General features: G+C 43.9%; 1 protein-coding gene across 2 annotated transcripts in view; it reads left to right on the top strand.

Moving 5' to 3' along the window:
• The window catches only part of GAB3 (GRB2 associated binding protein 3), a 97,350-nt gene extending 81,361 nt beyond the window's left edge, over positions 1-15,989 (top strand). Inside the window, exons 8-11 of one of the 2 annotated variants that reach the window (XM_081336796.1) lie at positions 4,958-5,060; positions 6,803-6,916; positions 8,291-8,427; positions 14,376-15,989. In XM_081336796.1, the coding sequence (XP_081192922.1) occupies positions 4,958-5,060; positions 6,803-6,916; positions 8,291-8,407 (334 nt within the window). In that variant the 3' untranslated portion in view covers positions 8,408-8,427; positions 14,376-15,989. Of the gene's footprint in view, positions 1-4,957; positions 5,061-6,802; positions 6,917-8,290; positions 9,768-14,375 lie in introns of those variants that run through there. The other variant, XM_081336795.1, reaches the window with a different exon arrangement.
• The last annotated feature ends 4,238 nt before the right edge of the window (positions 15,990-20,227 follow it).

Raw genomic sequence — 20,227 nt, 5'->3', positions numbered from 1 at the left:
AACTTTTGTGAGATTTCAGTTTCCTTACCTAAAATGTCAACAGGTTGAAGAACATTTTTTTTGTTTTTTAATATTTTATTGGTTTTTTTCTTTTTTACAATAACCATCTCCATTGCCTGGTGTACAGCGTGTTGTCTTGGTTTATATATTTGGGGGGGGAAAGCAATAATTAATTAATTAACAGTCCATAATTGATTTTGATAATTCCATAATTAGTATATTAATAATATATTTCTTTGATCTTCCCTTCTCCCAACTGTATTCTCCTTCTTCAGCCTTAAACAAATATCATTCTCAATATTTTCAATGTAGAAATGATTAAACGTAGACATTTTTTCATATTTATACCGATAATTACAACATCCGTATATAGCCTTTTTTTAAAAAAAATCAGCTTATTCTTATAAAAATCATCTCATTAGTTCACCATGCATCCTATTTTTGTGATTTTTGTTTAATTTCCCCTTTATATTCAATCCATTCTTATCTGTCATGATTTTTCTCAATGCTGGTCCAATTTTTTCCATTTAAGCATACCATCCCAATATTTTCGTATTTCATGCATTATAAAAAAAATACTATACTTCTTATCTATCTTATAGCATCTTTTCTCTCTTCCCTTCTGAAGTTGGTGTTGATTTTTGATTGAAACAAAATAACTTGAAGTCCAGGGAATTCTGTTTCATTCTGTTTTTCACTCTTCTCCCTTGGCCAATCCGTAGCCACCTATCCATGGTGGTCCATTCTTTTTTTTTTATTAAAGAGTTTTACGAAAACAAAATTTTACAATATATCCCCAAATCCCTCCCACCCCAAACCCACCCACTTCCCCCCCCCACTTCCCAGAGCTAAATACAGGATTATAGTTACAATAATCATATTCTAAATAAAAATTATGCATAATATACAATTAACCAAATTCATAATGTGCTTTAACTCCCCTTTAACATAACTGCAAACAAAGTACCAATAACAATATCCCACTAAAATCTACTCATAAGCTAAATGGAACTTTTTAGTCCCATAGTTCGAGTTCCCACCAGGCTCAAGGTTGACTCAGCCTTCCATCCTTCCGAGGTAGGTAAAATGAGGACCCAGATTGTTGGGGGCAATTAAGCTGACTTTGTAATAATGCCGCTTGGGGTGTGTGTGAAAGCCCTAATAAGCAGGCATATACATAGAATGAAGGCTACTGCTAAGCTTGTAAGCCACCCTGAGTCTTCGGAGAAGGGCGGGATATAAATGGAATTAAAAATAAAAAAAAATATTTGTTCTGAATATAATTTATCCATCTCCTCCAAACTGAAATATATCTTTCCTGTGAATGATCTTTCAAATAAGCAGAAATCTTAGACATTTCTGCAAGATTCAAAACTTTAAACACCCATTCTTCTATAGTGGGCAAACTATCCTTCTTCCAATATTGTCCCACCAGTAACCGTGCTGCTGTTATCATGTTCAACATCAAGTTAGCTTCTTTAACATCACAATCTACAACAATACCCAATAAAAACAATTGCGGAGAAAACTTTATCTTTCTCTTAAAAATCTTTTGAATGTTCCACCAAATTTTGATCCAAAAAGCTTTTATATTTCTACAAGTCTACCACATGTGAAAATAGGTAGCTTCTAAACTACCACATCTCCAACATTTAGACTGTAAATTAGGATACATGTTGGACAACTTCTTGGGATCCAGATGCCATCTATAAAACATTTTATAAAAATTTTCTCTTAAGTTTTGAGCCTGAGTAAATTTAACAATTCTGACCCAAATTATCTCCCAGGTGTCCAACGAAATTGGTTCCTGAATATTTTGTGCCCACTTTATCATACAGTCTTTAACCAGTTCCGTTTCCGAATCCAATTCAATTAAAGCATTATATATCCTCTTTATATGTGCACAATTTAAATCTCCAATTTGTTTTACTAAATTTTGATCTGTAATTGTGATGCCAACCTTTTGATCTGACTTCCACCTAGCTTTCAATTGGGTATATTGAAACCAAGAGTAACTTATGTTTTCTTGTCTTAACTCCTCTAATGATTTAAGTTGCCAATCATTCCCTTGCAATCTGGTGGTCCATTCAAACCATAGGCCTTGTAATGATTGCGTTGTTGTTGTTGTTGTTGTTAGTTGCGAAGTCGTGTCCGACCTATCCCGACCCCATGGACAACATTCCTCCAGGAAGTCATTTTTGTACTGTCCATGGGGTTTTCATGGCAAAGATACTGGAGTGGGTTGCCATTTCCTTCTCCAGTGGATCACGTTTTGTCAGAACTCTCTGCTATGACCTGTCCGTCTTGGGTGGCCCTGCACGGCATAGCTCACAGCTTCATTGAATTATGCAAGCCCCTTTGCCACAAGGCAGTAATCCATGAAGGGGAATGATCGCTATATTAGTACCCAAACAGAGATTCATAGCAATTGGGGGCCACTTGGAATAGAGTGGTTCAGTGGGGGGGGGGGGGACACTGCATAAAGTAGATGTTATTGTTCAGATGTTAGGTTCTGTCTGACTCTTCGCAGCCCCATGGACCACAGCGTACATCCCTGTCCTCCCATCATCTCCCAAAGTTTGCCCAAATTCACGTTCATTGCCTCGGTGACGCTCTCTAGCCATCTCATCCTCTGTTGTTCCCTTCTGCTTTTGCCTTCCATCTTTCCTAATGTCAGGATCTTCTCTCCCCTCGACCCCCTCCCCCCAAAAAAAGTAGATAGGATCAGATTAGGTAAGTGAGCTGGGCCAGGACAAAAACCTAAATTTGAATTAATGTGAATGAATTCCTACACTGCTGCTTCAAAGCTCAAATATTTGAGTTTACAACTGCAGTATCGCTTTTTTTTGGATTCTGGGTCTGTGAAGAGAGCCGAACTTTCCAAAAGGGCCACATCTGATTAGGGAAGAAACAATTGCTGTTTTTATAAAAGGACTGGAAATCCCTTATGGACTTTTTGCTGAAAATAAAAAAAAAACGAATTGATGATTTGGGGATTTTGGGGATCAAAAGGGGTTATTTGTGGGAAGAAGGGAAATCCAAGATGCCTTTTTGGAAGGCAGAAATGGAAATAGTCGTGTTTGTAACTGCTGCAAAGATTCAAAACCACCAGTTTAGACAGCTTCCTTTTTCTTTCTCTTTTCTTGACTTTTACTGTTTCTCACTTTTCTTTTTTATCTTTTTATAATCTTTTAGGAAAAAAACACTTTACATTTTAGTACTTTTAATGCTGTTAAAGGTAAAGGTAAAGGTTCCCCCGCACATGCGTGCTAGTCGTTTCCAACTCTAGGGACTGGTGCTCATCTCCGTTTCAAAGCCGAAGAGCCAGCGCTTGTCCGAGGACGTCTCCGTGGTCATGTGGCCGGCATGATTAGACGCCAAAGGCGCACGGAACGCTGTTATCTTCCCACCGTAGTGGTCCCTATTTTTCTACTTGCATTTTTACGTGCTTTCGAACTGCTAGGTTGGCAGAAGCTGGGACGAGTAACAGGGGCTCACTCTGCTACGCGGCACTCGGGATTCGACCCACCAAACTGCCGACCTTCTGATCGACAAGCTCAGCGTCCTAACCCACTGAGCCACCACGTCCCTCTTAATGCTGTTACAATTTCCTTTTCTTAATTAAAAGGATATAAAAACAATTTTGGAGTCTGCAAGGAATTGTGAGTTACATTACCAGCTGGGTCATTCTGCCTGTAGTCCCCAGACCTCAGATGGGGCACTCATCTGCTCCACCTTTGAAGCAGCAGTGTAGAACATTGTATGAAATCATGGCTACTTTCTCATTCAGGCATTGAAAAAACAAAACAACAACCCCAAAGCAATCAACTACTAGAAGAAGACTAGTAGTAAATGTCTCAATTTATGGAGATGGACTAGAGAAGTGTTGCATCCGGCAAATGGATTTGGCTGTGGTTTAGGAAGAAAAGAAAAAAGGATGAAAAGCAAACAGTCTGCAAGGGCAAATGTATTTATATGTATATTAATACGGTGTTCAGAGTAGAGTTATGGTTTTGGCACAGGTAGTCCTCAACTTATGACTGCAATTGAGTCCAAAATTTATGTTGCTAAGTGAGACATTTGTTAAGTGAGTTTTGCCCCATTTTACGACCTTCCTTTCCGCAGTTGTTAAATGAATCACCACAGTGATTCACCCAATTGCTTAGTGAATCCGGCTTCCCCATTGACTTTGCTTGTCAGAAAGTCGCAAGAGGGGAAACATATGATCCCGGGACGCAGCAACCGTCATAAATATGGGCCAGTTTGCCAAGCATCCATATTTTGATCACATGATCGTAGGGATATTGCGACGGTTGTATGTCTGAAAAACAAGCCTCAGTCAGTTTTTCGTTGCCATTGTAAGTTTGAGTGGTCACTAAATGAACTGTTGTAACTTGAGGACTACTTGTCCCTGATTAAATGTTGCAGGATCCAATCTGAGGTCGGTCACCAGGGCCAGAGATTTTGGCCTTCTGAGCTTTTGGACTCGTGCTGGGGGCCATCTTCAGCGAACCTCACTTTTGTGACCGACCCAGATTGGATCCTGCAACATTATCCTGGGACACGGATATTGGCCTTCATTCTTGATTAAATGAACTCCATCCCAAAAATATTACTAGCTGTACGAGGCAAAGCGAAGCATCACTTGCAGATGCCCGTGGACGAGAGGTTTACTATCCCTTGGAAATCACGGGACAGGTCTATGCTTGTATCATAGTTTCCTATGCCTCTGTGGCTGGGTAGTTTTTATGTATTGTCAAATTCAATAAGCAGGAACGAATAATATAGAGAGAGGAGCTTAATGAGATGGTTCCCTTTTTTGTAGCTCATGCAAATTGCTGGGCTCTGGATGGTTTATTCCCTGCCCAGACGACGTGAGGATTTGGCGAGATTTCAGAGCATCTGGGGAAACTCATCCTTGACCTCTGTCTTTCTTTGTTTGCTTTTCCACTGCTAGCAATCGAACGAGCTTTATCTCTCCAGAAAGAGACTGCATTAATTCAGCGAGGGTCTTCGCCGCTTCGCCTTCCGGAGAAGAGGAAGGAAGTTACATTGAAATGGTAATTATTTTCAGGCAGCTATTCCCTGCTCTCCTTTTGACAAATGGCATGAACGGAACCGCTCAGAGGAGGACCGTTTTTTTCTTTCTAAGTGGGGATGTGCGGAGAGGGTGGCCCTTGGCCCTAACTGAAGAAATTCCCTGGAAAAACACAAGGCTTAATTGACACAGCGATAAGGGAAGCTTTTTCCTGTTTTACAGACCTCTGTTGTGCACATAGGCGTAGGTGGCCCTGCTCCAAATCATCACAAAGATCAGGCAGAGATGTACCCAGGGTGTTTGTGGATAGGAAAGAGAGGTCCTGCATTCTTTTTTCATATCAGGTCTATCCCTTCAAATTCAATGGGGAAACTTAAGAGGATTGCTGCGTAGAAAATCAGCCTAGAGTGGACAATATTGTGGAGAGAGGCTTCTGATAAGGCAGTGATCCCCAACCGTCCTGCCTCGAGGGCCTGGCCCAGGGGGGCGTGTGCGTGGCAGGCACACACGTGAGCGCAACAGCTGCATTGGTGCGATCAGCGGGCGCTTGCACCCTCCGTTTGCGCGAACGGAACTTCGTGCGTGAGCGCAAGGGCCCACCGCTCCCACGAGTGGAGCTTCACCCGTGCGTGCTTGCCCATCGCTCGCGCAGCCCGGTTTCAAACAGGCCACGGTCTGTTAGTGGGCCGTGGCTGGAAGGTTGGGGACCCCTGTGATAAGGGGCCTTCCGGCACAAAATGAACGGTCATAAAATGAAGCATGGGACACTATATTTATTTTATTTTATTATTTTATTTTATTTTGTTGTGTTGTGTGATACTGTATTGTACTTGATTGTATGTGAAGATGACTTCGGAAGAGAGAGAGAAGAGCCGCAACCTCAACAGTTGTCAGAGAAGCACAGGGATGGGATGGGAGGGGGGGCTGAAAAAAGGGTCTCATCTGAAGTTCTCTGGGCAATTTAGAATAAAACCCACTAAAAACAGGCTTCAAGTGAAAGGCAAAAGAAGGACCCCATGGCAGGTAGGCAGTAGCAAGATGGTCGTTTGGAAGCCAAAACAATACAAATTAAAATATAATGAAAAATTGAAATGGAAGTGCCTGGAAAAAAAATGGAAAGGTCTTCACCCGGGGCCCAAAATGATGCAGAGGCGAGACTGGAGAGGAGACATTCCTTAAAGGCGGCATGCCTTCTCTTACCCACTTTGCTGTGTAGAACTGAAGGAGGGCCCTTTAAAGGATCTTAAGCCTAGCTAGGCACGTACAGAGAAGATGTTCCTTCAAGTCAGGGGTCTTCAAACTTGGCCCTTTTACGACTTGTGGACTTCAACTCTCAGAATTCCTCAGCCAGGCACGCTGGCTGAGGGATTCTGGGAGTTGAAGTCCACAAGTCATAAAAGGGCCCAGTTTGAGGAGCCCTCCCAGAATTCCTCAGCCAGGCACGCTGCCTGAGGAATTCTGGGAGTTGAAGTCCACAAGTCATAAAAGGGCCACATTTGAAGATCCGTCCCAGAATTCTTCAGCCAGGCACGCTGGCTGAGGAATTCTGGGATTTGAAGTCCACAAGTCGTGAAAGGGCCAGGTTTGAAGACCCCTGCTTCAAGTAATGTGGTCCTGAAGAACTGATTGGACTCTGACAACAAAGGACAGCCTGTTTATCTGCTCTTATTCGTTACTGCTGTTTGTATAAATCCGTGATATGATCTTTGTTTCTTTTAAACAGATTTAATTTTTTGACGCCGTTATCATTGTTGTCCTTTTTAGGAGCACCAGCAAGCAACATCTCCCTATAATGGAGATTTCCAATCGCCAAAGAAGTTTAGCCTTGACTACTTAGCACTGGATTTTAATTCTGCTTCTCCATCTCCTGTACAGAAGGTAGGACATCAGGAGGGAATAGGGAAAACTTTTGTCTGGTCCTTCTCTAATTCTCATTCATGGTTATGAAGCAGGTCAAGAATTGAAACCCTGTTCTCTCTGAAGGTTGCAGAAGAAGTCTCCTAAATATATTTTGTGAAATAAAGAAAATAACATATTAGGTTAAAGTTCTTCCCAAATCCATGAATGCATGTTGGGACAGATTGCATACAAAATATGCACAGTTTTGATTTTGTGTGTTTGTGTGTGTATGCATAAAGGTCAAGGTTTCCCCGCACATGCGTGCTAGTCGTTTCCGACTCTAGGGGCTGGTGCCTATCTCTGTTTCAAAGCCGAAGAGCTAGCGCTTGTCCGAGGACATCTCCGTGGTCATGTGGCCGGCATGACTAGACGCCAAAGGTGCACAGAACGCTGTTACCTTCCCACCGTAGTGGTCCCTATTTTTCTACTTGCATTTTTACGTGCTTTTGAAACTGCTAGGTTGGCAGAAGCTGGGACGAGTAACAGGTGCTCACTCCGTTATGCGGCACTTGGGATTCGACCCACCAAACTGCCGACAAGCTCAGTGTCCTAACCCACTGAGCCACCGCGTCCCTATGTGTGTATGCATACAGGGTATGAAAATGTAAATGCAGTCTTCTAAGCAGAAATAATTTTAAATGGATTGGGAAATGATAAACAAATAAAGTTGTCCATTAAAAAAAATTGCAAAAAGTGTAGAAAGCAGGAGTACATTTCTCCATCCTAATAGCAGTGTCCACAGGGGGAAGTGGCTATCTTTGTATTTGGTTTTTGCACCCGGAAGAGGGCATATTTTAGATGAAACTCTCTGGAATTGAAATTCATTCTGACCTTGACCCATCAAAGCACATACGTGGGGGATAACATTTTCTTTCATCTAAAGCCAAACGTTTTTCATGAATCTCCTGTTCATGGATTCCCTTGATTTGTTCTGGACCGAGGGAGAAGGTGACAAATCAGGACAAGTTGAAATGTGATTGTTCCTCTTTCCAATTGATGTCTTCCCCATCTTCAAGATGGGGAGAAAAAGCCACTAAGGATGTGAAAAAGGAGAGATGTAGCAGAATGAGTGGCAGAACGTGGGGGTGGAGTTAAAAGAGGGATCAGCCTAGAATCCCTGTGTAGCCACAAACAAAGTCCAACCTCCCTTGAATTCCTTTGACCCGTATCTAACTCCAAGCAGGTGCTGTTTGTTCAGAAGATTCCTATGCATAGGCATGAGTAGCAATAAATCAGTTTAATTGGACCTTCACATCTGAAACTAGGCTTTCCTGCCTAATAAGGGGATAAGGGATGTAACCCTAGCATTTTCCTAGATCCTTGTACTTATGTTTTATTGCCGTCATTTTGCAGAAACCTTTCCTCTCGGAAGAGCAACGGGTGGACTACGTTCAGGTAGACGAGCAAAGAACTCAAGCTCTGCAAAATACGAAACAGGAATGGACAGATGAGAGGCAATCCAAAGTGTGAAGAGGAGAAGGCATCCCTTGGTTAGTTAGGTTTTTGTTTTTTGTGTGGTGTTTTTTTTGCACACCAAAATCAGGTCATTTTGAACGATGGAGCAGAGACTGGAATTGCTGCAGAGCAAAAATCTGATGGCTGCTTTCCTCGCGCCGTGAGGATGGAGTGACGGAAGAAGTGGGTCAGCTGTAAAAAGACTGGGATGCGGTTGATCGGAATGGCATCCATTAGTCATTTCCTTCATGGCTTCTACCAGTTAGGATCTGAATGGTACCCATTTTAAGACCTGAACTTGGCTTTTTTGGACATGAACGGGAACAAAAGCCTCGCAGTGTCAATATTAAACACTGTAGTTACTTGTGACTGTTTTTTCCCCCTACATCCTGGCTACTTAACAGAAGCTACATCTATTATAGCAGCTGGTACTGATCGATGCTAGGAAAATAAGGGCTAAATATTAGAAATTAGGGAAAGCAACTTTGGTGGGTGGGGAAGGTTTAGGGGTTTTTTTATATAAAATGTTTGCCATTTTCTTGACTAAATCCAAGAATGTAAATACAGTACCACTTCTTTTTTGCCAGCGGAACTCATCTTTGGAGAGTAAGATCCATCCATTTGTTTGTAAGAGCCCTGGTGGTGCAGTGGTTAGAATGCAGTATTGCAGGCTGACTCTGCCCACAGTTTGGAGTTCGATCCTGACCGGCTCAAGGTTGACTCAGCCTTCCATCCTTCTGAGGTCGGTAAAATGAGGATGACCCAGATTGTTGGGGGCAAATTGCTGACTCTGTAAACTGCTTAGAGAGGGCTGTAAAGTGCTGTGAAGCGGTATATAAGTCTAAGTGCTATTGCTATCGCTATTGTCTCCTCACTTGGGCAAAATTGCCTTAAACTGAACATAAGCTGCATTCAGAGGCTTCCGTGTTGTCACTTTCAAGAGAAATGAAGGAAAACTGTTGAGCTATTTTTGTAACTCCGTAATGCTTGGAGACCACCAAAAGGCTGCGTCTGTGCTGCAGGGAGGAAAATGCCAGCCAGTTTCTGAATTCCAGTAGGCAAAATCCTACTGGATTTCTGCAGGGAAGTATTTGGTCAAAAAAAATCACAATGAGGGCTATGATTGTGTGTAGAAAGTCTTGTCCCTTTGTGCATTGTACCTCCCTCTTGATTTTTCTTTCTTTCTTTCCTTTCTTTTTTGTTTTGACCCCCGGCAGATATTCCTGGATCAGTACTTGAGATTTTGTTCCTTTGTTGAGTGTCACTTGTGCTAAGAATTCTTGCAATGAACCTGACTCAAAACATTTAGCATTAAACTATTTACTTCCAATTTAGTGTTCCCATAATCGAATAAACAGAAATACAAATTCTTCGATATTTTTTTTTGAATAGCTAGTTTGCTAAATTCCTCTCCTCTCTTCTCCTCTCCTGCTCCCGCTCCTTTCCTCCTCTCCTCTCCTCGCTCTCACTCTCCTTTCCTCCTCTCTTCTCTCCTGCTCCCTCTCCCTCTCCTCCTTTCCTCCTCTCCTCTCCTCGCTCTCTCTCCTTTCCTCCTCTCTTCTCTCCTGCTCCCTCTCCCTCTCCTCCTTTCCTCCTCTCCTCTCCTCGCTCTCACTCTCCTTTCCTCCTCTCTTCTCTCCTGCTCCCTCTCCTCCTTTCCTCCTCTCCTCTCCTCGCTCTCACTCTCCTTTCCTCCTCTCTTCTCTCCTGCTCCCTCTCCCGCTCCTCCTTTCCTCCTCTCCTCTCCTCGCTCTCTCTCCTTTCCTCCTCTCTTCTCTCCTGCTCCCTCTCCCTCTCCTCCTTTCCTCCTCTCCTCTCCTCGCTCTCACTCTCCTTTCCTCCTCTCTTCTCTCCTGCTCCCTCTCCCTCTCCTCCTTTCCTCCTCTCCTCTCCTCGCTCTCACTCTCCTTTCCTCCTCTCTTCTCTCCTGCTCCCTCTCCTCCTTTCCTCCTCTCTTTCTCCTCCTCCCTCTCCTTTTTTCCTCCTCTCCTCTCCCTCTCCTCCTCCTTCTTTCCTCCTCTCGTCTCTTCTCCCTCTTTTCCTCCTCTCCTCTCCCTCCTCCTTTCCTGTCTTCCTCCTCTCCTCTCTTCTCCTTCTCCCTCTCCTTTTTTCCTCCTCTCCTCTCCCTCCTCTCCTTCTTTCCTCCTCTCATCTCTTCTCCCTTTTCCTCCTCTCCTCTCCCTCTTCCTTTCCTCCTTTCCTCTCCTTCTCCCTCTCCTTTCCTCCTCTCCTCTCCTCTCCTCCTCCTTCTTTCCTCCTCCTCTCCTCTCCTCCTCCCTCTCCCTTTCCTCCTCTCCTCTCTTCTCCCTCTTTTCCTCCTCTCCTCTCCCTCCTCCTTTCCTCCTTTCCTCTCCTCCTCCCTATCCTTCTTCTTTCCTCCTCTCCCCTCCCCTCATGCTCACAACCCTCCCAGCATCCCACAGTAACATGATCCAAACTCGGGCGCCTGGCACCTTGCATGTATTTATGATGGTTGTAGCATCTCAGGGTCTGGTGCTCGCCATCTGCAAACCTTCTCAGCTGGCTTCCAACGAACAAAGTTAATGAAGGAAGCTGGATTCACTAAACAACCGCATGATTCATTTAACGGCTGCAGTGATTTGCTTAACAACCATGGCAAAAAAAAAGAATGTAAAATAGGTGCGGCTCACTTAAAAACTGCCTTGCTTAGTAATGATAATTTTGATCCCAATCGTGGGCCTACGTGGGGGACATCAATCGAAACGCACTGCACAAACCATTGTTAGAAATTCACTAAGCGGTGAGGTGCATGGTAGGAAGTCAGATGGCTTCCATATGTGTTTTTCTGGAGGCATAAGAGGAAAAGCAGCTCCTTTCTGGCAGTCGTCGAGTGCCATGACTGGTCCTCACACTTACGACTGTTGCAGCAACCCCACGGTCCCGTGATCAGAATTCAGGTGCTTGACAACCGGCAGGTATTAAAATGGTGGCAGCATCACCATTTGTGACCTATCCTCTCTTTAGCACGAATAGAGAGTTGGAAGGGACCTTAGAGGTCTTCTAGTCCAACCCCCTGCTCAGGCAGAAACCTTAAACCATTTCAGACAAATGGCTGTCCAGTTTCTTCTTAAAAACTTCCAATGTGGAGGCAGGCAGTTCCTCTGGTTCATTGTTCTCACTATCAGAAAATTTCTCCTTAGTTCTAGGTTGCTTCTCTCTTTGGTTAGTTTCCATCTTTTAAGTCTAAAGAGCAGTTAGAATCAGAAGGATGCGTCCGGTTTACATATTTACAATTGAAAGATTTAAATCAGAGAAAGAAAGAGTTATGGGTTAGTTTTTTTGCGAAAAATGAGATGGAAATCCTGCTGTGCAGTAGTGATGAGCATATCATTGCCAAAGTCTATAAAGTGTTATCGAATTTGAATTTAGAGAAGGAATATGTAAAGCAGTGCATGCTTCAATGGGCAAGGAGCTTTGGACGTAACGCAATGCTTGAACAAGGGGCGGATACGCGGACGAAAGGTTTAAAAATGACCCTAAATTATAACTTAAAAAGAAAATTTCTGTAAGATGATGTCAAGAATGCATAAAGGTATTGCAAATGAACGTTGGAAATGCAAAAGGAAAGAAATCACTTACGGTGGGCCTGTGACAAAGCGAGGAAATACTGGAGTAGGAATCACAACTCCACGGTTCTCTTAATAACTGCCGTGATTCACTTAACAACTGTGGCAAAAAGATCCTCAAATGGGGCATGGCTCACTTGCTTAGAAATGTTGGCCTCATTTGCGGTCGTAAGTCAAGGACCACCTATACCAGGGGTAGGCAACCTTGGCCTCCAATCACCGAATAAAGTTGAACATTTCACTTTTTTTTATTTTATTCTTGAACTACGCTGGCTCAGGAATTCTGGGAGTTGAAGTCCACGAGTGGTAAAAGAACCAAGGTTGCCTACCCCTGACCTATATACCGTATTAACATTTTCAGAGATATCTCAGCGTTATCTCTGAAAGTTCAAGAATTAAAAAAAAGTGAAATGTTCGACTTTATTCGGTGATGATTGGAGGCCGCCAGCAAATCTTTTGCGTTAGTGTTTCCTTGAACCATTTATACCACAAAAAGGGAGAACAAAGCTGCTTGAGCTCAGGGTATTTATTTTAAACCAGTCAAGCAAGTTTTTTTTTCTTTTTCTTCCTGATGTACATTTTGTTTTGTACGCCAGGAAAGTAGAAGCGTTGGGCTTAATACGGAATGAGGAAGGCAGAGGACAAGAGAAATATGAGCTGAACTGCACATTTTGTAAAGATCAATCCTGCAGTTTGGGTTACCCCTCTGGCAGAAGGCAACACGTGAAGAGTCTTCTCATTAGGGAGAAAACTTCAGCAGGATATAGAGTGACCACTGAAGTTGCTTTCTTGCCTTTGTTGTTCTCAACAGAGGCTTAAAGGTTTTCCAGGTCGACACTGCTGGTCCCACTGGGCTACCTGGATTTCTGGTCTCATCCTCTTTTTGGTTATTAATTATATTTGGAATTATCTCCCATTACAGCTAGCTGAGAATGTATGAAATGGCTGTTGATTGTTATCTACAACGGTTGGTGTCTGAGAGGTGATGACTGCTTTATTAATTCATTGTTGATCCTTCAAGTTGGTCCAGAGATAACTGAGTTGGAAGGGACCTTTGGAGGTCTTCTAGTCCAACCCCCTGCTCAGGCAGGAAACCCCTATACCGTTTCAGACAAAATGGTTGTCTAGTGTCTTCTTTAAAACTTCCAGTGTTTGAGCACGCACAGCTTCTGCGGGCAAGGAGAACTTAAGGAGAAATTTCCTGACAGGGAGAGCAATTAATCAGTGGAACAGCTTGCCACCAGAAGTTGCGGTTGCTCCAACACTGAAGGTTTTCAAGAAGAAATTGGACAACCATGTGTCTGAAATGATATAGGGTCTCCTGCTCAAGCAGGGGGTTGGACTAGAAGACCTCCAAAGCCCCTTCCAACTCTGTTATTGGGTTAGACAAGGCAAAAATAAACCTTTGTCCAGTTTATAACTAATCTCCAGAAATGGATCTTCTGAAATGTCAAAAAATGTTGGCAATGTGAACAAACAACACTGTCCTTATCACGGGGTTTAAGAGCTTTCTCTTAAGCCTATGCTGGCGAGAAGGGTTAGGGAAGGCGTTGCCTTCATGCCTTATGTGCAAGCTTCCTTTGATCTGATTGTGAAGTTGTGGTTGGGTTGCTTCACAATGATTAGGAAGAGCCATGGCCAAGTCCAACCAGGAAGCACACTTTATGGGTAATTTTGAGTTAGCGGCTATGTGGTTTATTGAAGAAGCACAATTGGCTGGAGTTTCCCATCCCATCCACGAGGGCTGGGCTCACAGTGTCATTACGTGAAACCAAACCCCCCCCCCCACATTATTGCTTACTTTGAATGGCCAAGACTGAGGCAATAGATAAATTCCGAAAACAAATATATGAAATTCACGAAATCAGATATAACCTAGTCGTGCATAGATTGAACTAAATGGTAATTAAAATGGACCGTTGCGCAAAAATTAGTAGGAGTTCATGTAACATACTCAGTCATAAAACATGGTTTATAACAGTGACAGGTTTCACGAACCGTAGCTTGGTTTGCTAAGTTATATATTTAGCAATCGAGGAGAGAACCAACCTAGAACTTCCTGAGAATGAGAATAATTTCCTGAGAGTGAGAACAATTAACCAGTGGAACCGCTTTGCCTTCAGAAGCTGTGAGTGCTCCATCACTGGAGGGTTTTAAGAAGAGATTGGACAGCCAATTGTCCAGAATTGTACAGGGTCTCCTGCTTGAGCAGGGGGCTGGACTAGAAGACCTCCAAGGTCCCTTCCAATTCTGTTATGGTTATTCTGTTATTTCCTCCTGTTATTGCATTAACAAGTACAACTTATTACTTCTGGCTCTTTCTGGGGATTGTACTCAAAGCTTTTAGGGATTGTCTGTGGCCCTAAAATGTCAGTTTCCATGTTTCTGTCCAACAGGACAAATGAAGACCTGGAAGGAGACAAACATTGCCACAGGCAGACAGGAAGGACCATCATGCCCCAGAGCAGATCAAGGAATAATGCATTTGAACCTGTCCTGAGGTGTCTTTAAAAGTTGCACTTGTTGACTTGAAGGGAGGGGGAACTAATTGCAAAATACGTTGTGTTTTTTTGTTTTGTTTTTTACAACTATATGTCTTCAGCAAATAATGCTGCAACCAGGATCTAACTCAGCAGCCAAGTGAAGATGTCTTTCGCTGACTTCTGCTCTGGTTAAGGTTTAGCAATGCAATTGCTCAACCGCTGCCTGCTGAAATGTTCACTTCCTTTTCCCTTGCACAACGAGAGGCAGGGGAACAAACCAAATAGCTAACAGATCCACGTTAAATTAATCCCGGAGAGACCCAACAACGTGCCTGTAATATAATCAACCCAAAAACAAACTCTGTGAAGCTCCGAAGAACAGCACTGAGTAATCGGTCAAGGTGATGGACCAGGAGTAGAAGACCCAAGTCAAGTGCATTTTCAGTTGCGGGAGCTCCCTAAGTGACTTGGGTGTGGCGGAATGTAGCCTTGATTCCCAAGAGGGAGGGGCTGTGTCCCTGAGGGGAAAGAGGGAGGCAGCAGAGCTTGGAGAGATCTGGTAGGCAGGAAGGGGGCAAAGGTGGACCCTCCCTAGCAATTCAGAGTACATCTATAGTTATATCTATAGTTATGCAGATACTTGCTTTAGTCTGGAAAGATTTTGTCTGTAGGTGAACAACAATAAAGACAAATACTTCGATGGAAGATTCTCAGTCATCCAGGTAAAGTTGTCTGGACGTTGAGTCACAGCAATTGGACTTATAAGTCCAGTTGTCATGACTCAACCTTCGGACAACAATAAACTACTTGGAAGTAACCCCACGTGTCATTCTGGGGCAGTCACAATCTCTGAACCCAATATGGGGATTGTTGGAATAGAAGGAAGGAATCTGATCCCCCCAATAAGACCCTTGGAAAGGCCAGACAAAAGGCAGACTATAAATCTAATAAACAAATAAAATAGGTGTGTTTACAAGTTTCACACCGCTTAAAGAGCCAAACTATAGTGAAAGTAGCCTTGAGTTGTATTTTGCTCACTGGGTCCACGTCATCCATTTCTTTCCTGGCTCCACCCTAGCTATCTTTTCATATTGGAAACGTCATAAGGAAAACATCTACATTTTTCTCATTCTCATTTCATTTGGTAGAAGGTAAATAATGTTTAGTTTCCTCCACTTACCAACAATAACATTTCAACAAAATATTAATAGAACAAATGGAAGGAAATACCTTGTTTTTCATATCTCCAGTGGCAATAATGTAATTAGGATTAGAGTCTCTGGTACGGGTTATGCTTTGTCCAAGCCTGGACTATCCCTGCAGGATTCTTGGCAAGGATTTTCAGATGGGGTCAAAGGTCATTGCTTCCTTCCTAAGGCTGAGAGAAACTGACCAGCCCAAAGTTATCCAGCTGGCTTTAAGCCTAACTAGAACTCACGGTCTCCCAATTTCTCACCTGGTGCCTTATCTACTATACATCACATGCCTATTATTAACAAGTAATGCAAATAAAACCCTTGTTCCATTCTTCTGTTTTCAAGTTTACTGCTCAGAAAAGAACTGCACAGTTCAGGAAAATGAGTGAACTCTTATTTTTGATGAGCTTTCTCCGTATTTCACATGCAGCTATAAGAAAATGCTGTAAAGCAAAGCAGTGCTGTTCATTGTGTCTTCCATAAGAACAACCAATTTGTTTTGCAAGATCCTGTTTTTTTGCTGTCTCCAGAGATACTAAAGGTAGCACTTTAATGTAAAATTTAGAGAATGCAGCTTGTCTACACATCCTTTTGAAATAAAAAAGATTTACATTTTGTTACGCAGTCACTAAAGAAGTGGTAGAGAAAAAAACTGCAATTATTGGAAGAGGAAAAGAAGAGACAACACAAATAAAAATTTGAATATTCCAACATATTCGTGATACGATAACGTTGAAAAATTAAATGCAAGCTAAAAATTTTTTTTAAAAAAGGCACTGAGGTTTTCCATTGTGTTCTCTTTTGTGGTAAGAAATAGATAATGGAAACAGAATGTGTAGGTTATAAACTGACGATTTTGGGGTCTCATTTAAAATTCTGCAAATGACAAAAGCAATTGTAACATAAAATCCTTGCTCAGACATGTATCTTTTTGAGTTTCTGTTGGTTGACTCATGACACAAGGCAACTAAGTGCGCTAGCCATGAAATCAGAAATTGTCTTTGCATCAAAGATATGTTTTCTTTTAGGAGCAGAAACAAGTTATATTTGAGTTCATTTCTGGGATTATTTGATCCGGACAAAGAGTAGAGTCTTCCCATTACTTCCCCCCACACAGCTGCCCTTGTGAAGCTACTGTTGAGAATACCATTTGAAGAACACAACTTGCTCTGAAACTGTTAAGTTTCACCAAGATTCTCCCTGAAGTTGACTTACTTGAAAGTTAGTGGTCAACCATCATATACTATAAAGCATACAATATACAGAGAATTACAATTATGAAACTATGTGTTGTTTGGGCAGCAATTACTCAGCAAAGAGTCACAGCAGGTGGCAGTATCTAGCTAACCCTGATTTGGTGAAAGCTAAACAGCAAAAAGGGACGCAGTGGCTCAGTGGGTTAGGACACTGAGCTTGTCGATCAGATGGTCGGCAGTTTGGCGGGTCAAATCCCGAGTGCCGCGTAGCAGAGTGAGCGCCTGTTACTCGTCCCAGCTTCTGCCAACCTAGCAGTTCGAAAGCACGTAAAAATGCAAGTAGAAAAATAGGGACCACTACGGTGGGAAAGTAACAGCGTTCCGTGCGCCTTTGGCGTCTAGTCATGCCGGCCACATAACCGCGGAGACGTCCTCGGACAAGCGCTGGCTCTTCGGCTTTGAAACGGAGATGAGCACTGGCCCCTAGAGTCGGAAACGACTAGCATGCGTGTACGGGGGGAACCTTTACCTTTACCTTAAACAGCATTAGATTTGATTAAAACTTGGGCAGATAAAAGCCATATCTGTTAAAACACACTAGGAAGTCAGAGTTAAACCACACAGTGGTTTGAATAAGATCCTCAGTTTGGTAGCTCTTATCATCAGTGGTGACAATATATAATTCTGAAGACACATCCTGATTTCCAAGGTTTTCCCTCTGGTCCAGCCAATAGTTTATAATTTGCCACTTCTTGAGAAAATCAATATCTATTTTATCTATTTCTTCTTCTGTAAACTGCATGTGGCTAAAATTTCTTGCACCACTCTACAATTGATTTCCTTCCTTCGTTCTCCATCCGTAGTGCTTTCAGTGGTTAACCATTCATGGTTCAGTTGACAACCAATTTCAAAGCTGATCTGATCTTAGCCAACAGTCCGTCTGTCCCTCCTCCATCCATCTTGGAAAAAAAATGCTTTTGAAAAGTGACATTGAGGTGTGGGTTACTTTTTTCCCCATCCAGTTGTACACCAAAACTGTTGCTGTTATCATTAAAAAGGTCAAGGTTCCCCCCGCACATGCGTGCTAGTCATTTCCGACTCTAGGGGCTGGTGCTCATCTCCGTTTCAAAGCCAAAGAGCCAGCGCTTGTCCGAGGACGTCTCCGTGGTCATGTGGCCGGCATGACTAGACGCCAAAGGCGCACGGAACGCTGTTACCTTCCCACCGTAGTGGTCCCTATTTTTCTACTTGCATTTTTACGTGCTTTCGAAATGTGTCCAGGAATGTGTTCTTTAAAAAACCTGCAAAAACCCTGCTTTTTCTATCCCCTGATGTTGTCTAACTCTCTGGGCCCTAAGAACATTACATTTTAAATCATACTCCAAAGGGACAGTGGTCAGCCTTTCTCCAACTTTAGATTAAAACGATTTTTGAGGTGGGTTGGTTTTTTTTTTGGTCTTTTGTTTTGCTTCATAGTTAAAAGATTCTGATGAACAGTTTCACAGCCAAACAAAAAGAACCTATTCTTGCCCAGGGTGTACTGAAGTCAGTTTTTTCCAGATGCAGTTGGAGTCTGGAAGCCTGGTCAAAGCCATCATTGTATTCTCAATACAAGCATTTGTAGGCGATTGGCACCAGCACTGTCACCAATAACCCATCCTTGCACTGGAGCCAAAACCAAACGGGACGAAGCTGAATTCACTGTACTGTGCTGAGGCTCATCTGGATGGCAACAGGTCTCTCCAACTTGCTGTTTGAACTGACCTTAGCCAACAGTTTATCTATCCATCATATATATTCTATCTCTCTCTCTCTGTCTATCTATCATCCCATTGCCAAGAGTTTGATCCTGACCAGCTCAAGACTGACTCAGCCTTCCATCCTTCTGAGGCTGGTAAAATGAGGACCCAGATGGTTGGGGACAATGTGCTGATTCTGTAAACCGCCTAAGAGGACTGTAAAATGTTGTGAACCAGTATATAAGTCTTAAGTGCTACTGCTATTATCTATTTATCTATCTATCTTATCTTAGCCTAATCGTTTCTCCTGTCCAGTAGTGTCTGAGTCTAGGGAGTGGTGTTCATCTATTTCTTAGCCAAAAGGAGACAACACTGTCCGAAGACACTTCCATGGTTGTGTAGCCAGCATAATTATACGCTGGGGTGTGTGGAACGCTGTTACTTTCCCACCGAAGTGGTACCTATTTAAACACTCGCATCTGTGTGCTTTTGAGCAAGGTGGGTAGGAGCAGGGGCAAGTAATGGGAGCTTGCCCTGTTGCGTGGTGTTCAGGTAACGAATCTGGGCTATCAGCTTTCAGTTGACAAAATGGCTGGGTATCTTTAACCACTGAGCCATCATTCCCACATCTCTCTCTCTGCACATAAGAGGCAAGGAGAGTTAAACATTCACCCTGAAAGGCGAATGAAAAGGCTGGGTGGGGGCTGCCTTCAGGATGCTAACCAGCCCCACAGGGTGGTTCTTCCGAGATCCCCAGGAAGCTGCAGCAGAGCCGGGTTTCAGCTCCTGGGCGGAAGGCCAAGGAGGGCGCCAGATTGGCTCAGCCAGGCAGATCCTATGGGAGACACTCAGCATTACTAAGGCCACTAACGATCACCGATCCTTTTTTCCCTCCCCAGCAGCTAAAAGGTGAAACACAAGCTCCTTTCACCTTCATTACCATACCTAACTGCATTCACACACCACAGAACCGGCTTGACTATAGCGGAGCCTATTTTGGACGCGCAGGTTTTGCAACCCGACCGGGGCGCGCGGCTGCAACCCAGGCCTCCCCCAAAGCTCCCCCCCCAAACACACCCACCCACCCCGATTGCATGCCAAGTGGCCATCTTTTCCCTTCCTTCCCTCGGCGTTGCTGTGGTCTTTCGATTTCGCCTTGCTACGTGCAATCTATGGCACTTTCTTTTTTTCTTCCAAAGGGAGCTTTTCGGAATCCCCCGGCACGGACAGGCTGCCTTCCTCTCCTCCAACCGGGCGTGCAAATGCAGCCCCCCCAGAAGGCTCAGCCCATCCCTACTCCACCCCCGTCCCCGCGGCAGGGGCGAAGCCAGCCAGGCGCCCACCGAGCAGCCCCGGGGCTGGCTGCCCAGATCCCAGGAGCCGGAGATCCGCCCGGCTGCGCGCCGTCTCCGAGGCTGCGGGGACCCCCCCCCCCGTCCCCAAATCCCGTCCCGGGTGGCGGCGCGGCGACCACAAAGCGCCGCGAGCGAAGGCAGCAGTCTTGCAAGCGAGCGCCTGGCTCCGCCCCCTGGGGCGTGGCCGAGGAAGAGGAGGGGGGCGTGGCCGGCGGCTGCGAGGCGCCGCGGCCCGCCTGTCACGTGACGCGCCGCCATTTTGTCTGGAGCGGGCGCGGG

This window comes from Vipera berus (assembly GCF_964194415.1).
Source record: "Vipera berus genome assembly, chromosome: 11".
In the NCBI taxonomy this organism is placed as follows: domain Eukaryota; kingdom Metazoa; phylum Chordata; class Lepidosauria; order Squamata; family Viperidae; genus Vipera; species Vipera berus.
Note: the sequence above shows the minus strand (reverse complement) of the source record. Positions and strands in the feature narration are given on the sequence as shown.